At 46.5% G+C, this 8,537-nt stretch overlaps 1 protein-coding gene across 3 annotated transcripts; it reads left to right on the forward strand.

The window, feature by feature from the left end:
• The first annotated feature begins 198 nt into the window (after nt 1-198).
• Nucleotides 199-7,789, forward strand: PQBP1 (polyglutamine binding protein 1). 3 transcript variants are annotated; one of them, XM_055003623.1, is made up of 7 exons: nt 199-287; nt 2,067-2,188; nt 2,758-2,869; nt 4,305-4,414; nt 5,488-5,598; nt 5,778-5,838; nt 7,580-7,789. In XM_055003623.1, the coding sequence occupies exons 2-7, from the start codon at nt 2,122-2,124 to the stop codon at nt 7,734-7,736; spliced, it is 618 nt and encodes a 205-aa protein (XP_054859598.1). In that variant the 5' UTR covers nt 199-287; nt 2,067-2,121; the 3' UTR covers nt 7,737-7,789. The 3 variants fall into 3 exon arrangements, with proteins under 3 accessions (XP_054859598.1, XP_054859599.1, XP_054859597.1); XM_055003624.1 differs by lacking the exon at nt 199-287 and adding an exon at nt 554-642; XM_055003622.1 differs by lacking the exon at nt 199-287 and adding an exon at nt 1,277-1,297.
• The last annotated feature ends 748 nt before the right edge of the window (nt 7,790-8,537 follow it).

The following is an 8,537-nucleotide window of genomic DNA, read 5'->3' on the forward strand; positions in this document are numbered from 1 at the left end:
CGACTACTGGCCGGCTAGGATCACGTGAAAGGGTTTCCTCCCCATGTTCATCTCTGATTGGCTAGATTGGAGCGGGGGCGGGGAACAGAACCCGAGGAAAAACCCGAACGATAATCTCTCCCATGAAGGGAAAAAGGTCAAGAGATATCATGTGACAAGGGTGCTGCAGAATGTGCCTGCGGATTGGTTGAAGGGTGTCACGTGCAGAGCGATGACCGGTTTCCTGATCGGGACGGTGGCTTTCTAGGGACAAAAAGAATCGGGAGGCCCGGTTGAAGCGGGGAAAGGTGCGTTAGTGGGGAGAGAAGGCGGGGAGGGAACGGTCAGGGGGCTCCTTGCCTGAGGAGAGACTCGGTTTTCACTGAGCTGGTAAACCTCGTATCTGTGTAGACTGTAGCTGGTGTTTCACGTGCTGGGTTATTCCTGCCTGCAGAGAGAGAGAAAAAAATCCTTGTCTGTAGAAAGCTAGCATGTCACGGTCTCAGGGACAGGATACTAATTAAGCCTTTAAATAACCTTGTTCTTCCTTCTGCGCTGGTAGTCCAAAGTGGCGCAGGTTTGCCCTCTCCCCTAGGAACTATGCTTAGGAAATCTGGAAGCAGCCAGTAAAGTTAACCAGAACTAAGGATATCAACAGACTAGGTTAGTGTTTGCTCTCTCTGTTCCAAATTTTCTCCCTGGTTCTAGTTGTTCCAGAAGGGCCGTGACACAGCCTCTTATTATTTATTTATTTTATTTGTGTCATTTATAGTCCGCCTTTCTCACTGAGACTCAAGGTAGATTACACATTGTGAGATTAGTACAGTTAATATCACGGACATTTCCATAAGCAATGCCATAGGGTAAATAAGTACAAGTTTACAAAGATGTAACATTAACAAAAAATTCCATACAGAATTGAAGAAATGCTGAAACAGAGCATAAGCAATTCTAGGATTGACATTAGACGACATGAAGCAAAGGTAGCACATAGGAGCACATATTTAAAGCAATAGATAGTATGTTACTAGCCTTAGAATGGCGTCTCTAAGGTTTCAAACCACACCCTCAGCTATTCTGTATGGTCATTACACAAAATAACGATTGCTGCCCATTTTTGTATTTGGAGCTTCCGTCCCAGAAGACCTTCCCCGTTATCTTTTATCTGCCCTTTGTATACAGAGCCCAGAAATAAATTTCTTGGGGAAATCTTTAAAAATATTGATTCATTCCTTTTCTGTGGTGGAAAAACTAAGTCTCCTTCTTTCGGATTTGCATCTGTACCACTCTTAGAGAGTAGAACAGTTTGCTGTGACAGGTAAGAAAATCTGGGCTTGAGCTGCACTTAATGGTTGAGACTCATTCACCTGCATATATTGATGGTGCTAATGTACTTTTATGTAGTCTTATCAATATAATTTTATAGTTAATTTTTCATGCTTTACTTACGTAGTTTATTGCTTTGGTCTCATTCAATAAACATTCTGATTCTAGCATTGTTTACTGTCTACTTGGGTATCTTCTTAACTTTTAATGAATTCATTTGCCTTTTGAAAATCCAGAGTGGTTTAAAACATCTGATGGGTGGTAAATGCAGAGAGAGAATTCTTCAAACAGTATTGTGGCAAATAGTATTAGCGCATCTTTAAATAGATCCCACTTAAAGTTTGGTTCCTGGAAAAGTTTTAACAAGACTTCTGGAAGAATATATCTTGTTTGTGAGTGTTGTAAGACAGGACATGGAGATGATACACTGCGAAGGCATGATGGATGGGGAAGAAGCTGGAGTTTTGATAAATGAGTTGTGACAAGTTAGTGAAAACTGAATGGTGAAGGTGACTAGGCTGGTTCCAAAAAGGCAAGCAGGTCTGCAGCTGGAACTGCAGGAACTGGAATCAGAAGTGCCTTTAAAGGCTGCAGATGGTCCTGGAACCAGATAATGGTTCTTCCAGGAAATGCATGTAGTTGTGCAGGAGAATAAGGAAAGGGTGTGAATTTCTTTCAGAAAGCAGGGAGGGAGGAAGCAATGATGACTTCAGTGCCAGAGATGAAATGTAATGAGGTCTCCTTTGTGTGCTTGGAAATAGGGACGCCTGTGCCGAAGAAAGACTTCTCTGCCTGCCTGCATTTGTATCGTCCCTGATGCCACTGCCTGTGGCGCTTCAGTCCCGCCTGGCAAGGCGAGGGCTGCTGAAGCATGTAGAACCAGGTAAGTACAGAAAGTTTGCTGTTAGTGGTTAAGAGCAGCAGGGCTCTAATCTGGAGAACTGGGGTTGATTCCCCAGTCCTTCTCCTGAAGCCAGCTGGGTGACCTTGGGTCTGTCACAGCTCTCTCAGAGCTCTCTCAGCCCCACCCACCTCAGGGTGATTTTCATGAGGATAATAATAACACACTTTGTAAACCGCTCTGAGTGAGTGTTAAGTTGTCCTGAAGGGCAGTATATACATTTGTTGTTGTTTTGTTGTTGTTTTGTTGTTACTTGCCAGCATCAGGGGCATTTCAGAGGATGCTTAAAATAAGAACTGTTAAACTTGTATTCTTAAAAGCAGCTCTGGGCTGCAGTCTAAAACTCTGTCCTGAAGGGTCTAATAAAGTTAGTATCTCCTCTGGCCCTTCAAATTTTTGGTGCTTACCTTTTCTAAAAGTAAGTAAGTGCCCTAAATTGCTTGGTCTGGGACACTTGGACCATTTCCTCCCCCTACTGTCCAGTTCACCATATACTTATATAATTTTCTTTTAAATAAACTGGCTACTGACTTGGCCTCTTCTCCCAACAGAGCCAGAGGAGGAAATCATCGCAGAAGACTATGATGACGACCATGTGGATTATGAAGCCACCAGGATTGAGAACCTGCCACCAAACTGGTACAAAGTAGTTGACCCGTTCTGGTAAGCGCCGTTTAAGATTTCTACCTCAAAATTGCCAGTGTTCAGTACAGTGGAGCAGCAAAGATAGCTCCAGCAGCTAATTTATCTGCTTTGCTTGACCAACAGGAGGGTTTTGGGTTACTAGGCAACTACCAAAAGATCTCTCTCCATTAGTAAGGTGAGGAACTACCTTGCAACATGTTGTGACTTGCTTGGAGGATAGGAAACCGCTGATCTTTTTTGTTGGTTTTGTGAACCCTCCATGAGAGCTCTCTAAATACTTTATTATGAAAACTGGCAGTTATTTTGTGGTGTTATCTTGTGGATATATCATGCCCTTCCAGCAACACATTTAGCAGGGCCTTGCATAAAGTTTTATTCTCACAACAGCCCTGCGAAGCAGGGGAAACGGAGGGAGAATACTCTGAGATCACCAAAGCAACGTTGTGGCTGAGCAGGCTTTTTGTACAAGGGTCCCTTCAGTCCAAGCCCAACAGTCCAGTTGTACCAAACCAGCATGATGTAGTTTGGGGGGTTTTTTTGTTTCATAAAGCTTCTGACTAATGATTTTAGTTTTGAGTGTGCATGAGTCTGTTTGTTGTCCAGTTGTCACTATGGCTATCGTCATGGACTTTGGGGGGAAAGAAAGAGGAGGTCTGGGACCCCCAGTTGCTGAATTCAGGTGGCAGTGGTACTTGAAGAGGTAGTTGCTCAGGGATTTATAAAGAAGAGAAGGATATGGGTGAACAAAATGGTCAAGTCAGAGCACTGGGTCCAACTAGGTAGCGTCCTCCCAAAGAGAACAATAGGAGGGCACCTTAAGATAAATGTGAGTGTTAATAATCAATAAAATTATTTTCATTGGTAGTCCACTGTTCTCTCTGGGAACCAAGGTGAATTGCAGGTGTGATACAAAAAATTCCTATCCATGTGAGTGTATTACAAGATACAATAACATCTGGATCTGGTGCTGAGGACCTTTGAAATCATAGGGCCTCATGTGTGCCAGACACTGGGGACACTAGACTGCCGAGAATAGCTATGGGTCTTCTTCCTTCACATATGATCTTCCCAGAAGCATCAGAGATGAGATGCTGGGTGAAACTGGCCGGGTGCCAGCAGTTCTTCTCTCCACTCCCCATCGTGGCCACTTTGTATTTCCATTCTAGTTCTTGATCTGTATGTTCTACTACACAAGGTTCAGGATGGCGTGGGTGTTTAGAGGGTTGGATCTTTGTCACAAGTGGGAGAATGAGCAGGTTCCTATGTCTCCTTCAGCCGTGTCACATCCAAAGTGCTGCTGCTCTGTCTCTTGGGAGGCAGGAGGGAACAACTGCTCCTTCCCCAGAGGCCCCCACCCTCCACAATGCATGTTGCTGTACATAACAAGGATGCTCTGGGTATGGAAATGTTGGCACTGGTGAGGAATGAAACCTTTCTTCATCTTCCTCCACAGCGGCTTCCCTTACTACTGGAACATCGACAGTGATCTGGTTTCCTGGCTTTCGCCCAATGACCCCAACTCTGTGATCACTAAAGCAGCCAAGAAACTGAAGAGCAACTTTGGTGAGACTGCCAATGGGTGGCATGAGCTGGCTTGAGCTGAACTAGAATGAGAATCCCCTGAGGCTTCTACACAGGTTGCCTGACTGAACTAGAATGAGAATCCCCTGAGGCTTCCACACAGGTTGCCTGACTGAACTAGAATGAGAGTCCCCTCAGGCTTCCACAAAGGTTGCCTGACTGAACTAGAATGAGAGTCCCCTCAGGCTTCCACACAGGTTGCCTGACTGAACTAGAATGAGAATCCCCTCAGGCTTCCACACAGGTTGCATGACTGAACTAGAATGAGAATCCCCTCAGGCTTCCACACAGGTTGCCTGACTGAACTAGAATGAGAATCCCCTCAGGCTTCCACACAGGTTGCCTGACTGAACTAGAATGAGAATCCCCTCAGGCTTCCACACAGGTTGCCTGACTGAACTAGAATGAGAATCCCCTCAGGCTTCCACACAGGTTGACTAACTAGAATGAGAATCCCCTCAGGCTTCCACACAGGTTGACTAACTAGAATGAGAATTCCCTCAGGCTTCCATACAGTTGCCTGCTCTGCCCAGACTGAATATTTTCTCTCCACTCTAACTAAAAACTGCAGTTCACTCCACCCACATGCTCAGTCATCAACCAATCATCTCACTCACTCATCCCTCTCTTTCACCCCCATTCTTCATCTGTACCACCCCAAGCATTTAAAAACACACACACACTTAAAATCATTACTGTGGGGACAGTTGGAGCGATCAATTTCTCAAACAATTCTTGGGGTGGGGGCCAGAAGGCAGAAATCCTCATTTCTCTTTCCCCCCTCAAGGAACACAGAGAGCAGGTCCGTTTTGCTACAGAACAGACATGATTTTGAAGTGGACTGGGGAGGAATGATAGCATGATTGCAGCAGGGCGCTTCAACCCAAGTGGCCTGCAGCTATCTGCATATGATTCACAGGGCTGGCTGCTAATGCCTGCCTCTTGCTGGTCTAGAGCCAAGGGCCCCTGTCAGTCCACTCCCAAGCCTGTGGAGCTGGGGCCTTGCTCTTGAGAACTGCAGCACAACACACACACACCCCACCTGTTTTCTACAGATGCTGAGGAAAAAATGGAGCGCCTGCACGAGAAGACAGAACGGGAGGAGGTGAAGGAGCGGCGACACCACCGGCGGGAGGAGCTGGCACCGTACCCCAAGAGCAAGAAGTGTAAGTGCCCTTCATCCCCGGCAGGGCTGCTCCTGAGTTGCTCACAGCCTGCCAGAGGTGCCCGGTGACATGTTGCATCCTTGAACATGTTTCTTGGGAACTGGGCGGGGGGAGGGGGCGGGGTCGTAACAGGGAAGGAGCCATACATTCCTCTGGCTTTCTTTGTCTGTGCTCCACAGCAAGCCGGAAGGACGAAGAACTTGACCCCATGGATCCCAGCGCTTATTCCGATGCCCCACGGTGAGTCTGTCGAGAATGGGAAGAGTGTGTTTGTGTTGAGCACTGCCATTCCTACAGGTCTTCTCAAACAGTAGGCATAGGCGCCTGTTTGGTGTAGTGGTTAAGAGTGGCAGGACTCTAATCTGGAGAGCCAGGTTTGATTCCCCATTCCTCTGTTTGAAGCCAGCTGGGTGACTGTGGGTCAGTCACAGCTCTCTCAGAGCTCTCTCAGCCCCACCCACCTAACAGGGTGATTGTCATGGGGATAATAATAACACACTTTGTAAACCGCTTTGAGTGGGCGTTAAGTTGTCCTGAAGGGCAGTATATAAATCGAATGTTATTAATGTTATGTTGCTCAGGTGTTCCTAGTTGTAGGGAACATTCCCAATTTCCCTTTTTTAAAAAAAAATAGCTACATGCTTTTCAGTGTTGCCAGGTCTTTGTCTGTTCTCCACTGGCCTTCCATTATGGTTTCTTTCCAGTAAACGAAGTATGCTAAGGCGGGCTGATTTTGTGGCACTTCAAACCCAAATGGGGACTTACGCAGTGGAATGTTTTCCCTCCTCCAAAGAATCAGATTCCTCTATAGAGAAAAATGAGAACGCTGGAGAGGAGTTTCTCAGGGCAGTCCAAAACAAAAAAAACCATACACGCAAAGAACTCTGGCTAATGCAGCAATTAGACAGCTGTAGTAGGCAAACCTCAGGAAGACATGAGAACTGGCCATACTGCAAAAAGCAGTGGAGTTTTGGGCTTTGCTATTAAAAGTATTTAAAAGGAAAAACCTGCACCAAGAAAAGTTGAACTTCCTATCCTGGACTAATAGTGCAAATCTCCTTAATGACTTTTATTCGTATTGTGTAATTTCACAATGTTGTTGTGCATTATTTGGCAGGCTTTGGAAGGAGCAAGGATCTTTGCAGCCCTGTTCCCATCCCTTGGAAAGTTTAGGTGGCCATCTTTCTGGCTTTTGATTTTTCAGCAGGCATTGCCCAAACATTTTAAAACATATCTTTTGCAGCCGTAAGGGCTAGAATGAAACATCTTTTTTTCCCCCTTAAATGAAAGCAGAGATTGTCAGGATAATAATAACTGTGCTTATATACTGCTCTTTTAGACAGATTAGTGCCTCACCCAGAGTGGTGAACAAGTTAGTGTTATTACTATCCCCACAATACAGCTGGGGAGTTTGGGCTAAGAGGGGTGGCTCACCCAAGGCCACCTGCTGAGCTCATGGCGCTAGTGGGATTCGAACCAGTAGAGTGCCGATTGGCAGCCCAAACACTTAACCACTGTGCTGCAGCAGCAGTCTGTGCTGTATCCTGTGCCCAAGATGACATGTAGAAGTGGTATTGTTTTGTTTCATTGGGTTAGATCCAAAGAATCGTGAGCAGAGTGAACTGGTGGAATGGGGGGCTTCTTTGTTTTCTGAAATTCAGCTGCTGGGAGGGTGAAAACCACCCTCCCCTCCTCTGCCAATTGGAGCGCTGCTCTGCTTCTCTTGCATCTAAGCTATTGCTTCTCAAGGTGTTGGCACTTTAAGGTGTTCAAGATGTTGGCACTTTAAGATGTTCAAGGTGTTGGCACTTTAAGGTGTTCAAGGTGTTGGCACTTTAATTCCTAGGGGTTGCAGGGAAAGGGGTGTTTCTCTCAAAGCAGGAGGGAGGTTGGAAGGCGCTTAAGCCCAACACTTGGGATGGGGAAAAGGCATCGTGAGGCCAAGAGTGTTTCTGACATCCTCTCCATCTCTTACTCCAAGGGGGACCTGGTCCACCGGGCTGCCCAAGAGAAACGAGGCCAAGACTGGCGCAGATACCACTGCCGCTGGCCCCCTGTTCCAGCAGCGCCCCTATCCAAGCCCTGGAGCTGTTCTGCGGGCTAATGCTGAAGCGTCCCGGGCCAAGCAGCAGGACTGAGAAACCCCCTCCTTTCTTTCCTAATATATTTCGTAATAAAGCTGGCAAAACTATGTTTCGAATGGCTTTGCTTTGACACAACAACCAATGTCCTTGGGGGACGCTCAAAGGTGATGATGGGTTACTTCCGGGTGTGACCTGCAGGAGTCACTGTTGCACCACAATAGAAAATGACGGTATCACTCTAGGGCAGTGATGGTGAAGCTTTTTGAGCCCGAGTGCCCAAACTGCAACACAAAACCAACTTATTTATTTCAAAGGGCCAACACTGCAATTAAACCTGAATACTGAGGTTTTAGTTGAGAAAAAACAACTCATACAGTTGTCCGAACTAATTAACATCTCTCTTTCTCTCTCACTCACTCATGAGCCACGAATGAAAATAAAGCAAGTTAAATGAAAGCTGCTTGCCTTTCTTTACACTAGCAGCGTCTTGCAAGCACTCTCTCTCTTACTCACTTAGGAGACACGATGCAAGTAAAGCAAGTTAAATGAAAACTGCTTGCCCTCCTTTAGAAATCCAGGCCCAGCAGCCCAGCTGCTGCCTCCGCTTCCAGCTGCTAAAGAGACTGGCAGCAGGGAGGCAGCATTGGGGAAAAGGAATCACGTGGGCAGGGCCAAAACCCACGTGATCGCTTTTCAACTATAGGGGAACTCCATTGCAGCACGTTTCCCCTCCAAATGAGCCCTGGACTTAGTGATCCGGCGACATGGCTTGCGTGCCCACAGAGAGGGCTCCGCGTGCCAGCTGTGGCACACGTGCCATAGGTTCGCCATCGCTGCTCTAGGGGGAACCTGATC

This window comes from Eublepharis macularius, chromosome 19 (genome assembly GCF_028583425.1).
Source record: "Eublepharis macularius isolate TG4126 chromosome 19, MPM_Emac_v1.0, whole genome shotgun sequence".
NCBI lineage: Eukaryota > Metazoa > Chordata > Lepidosauria > Squamata > Eublepharidae > Eublepharis > Eublepharis macularius.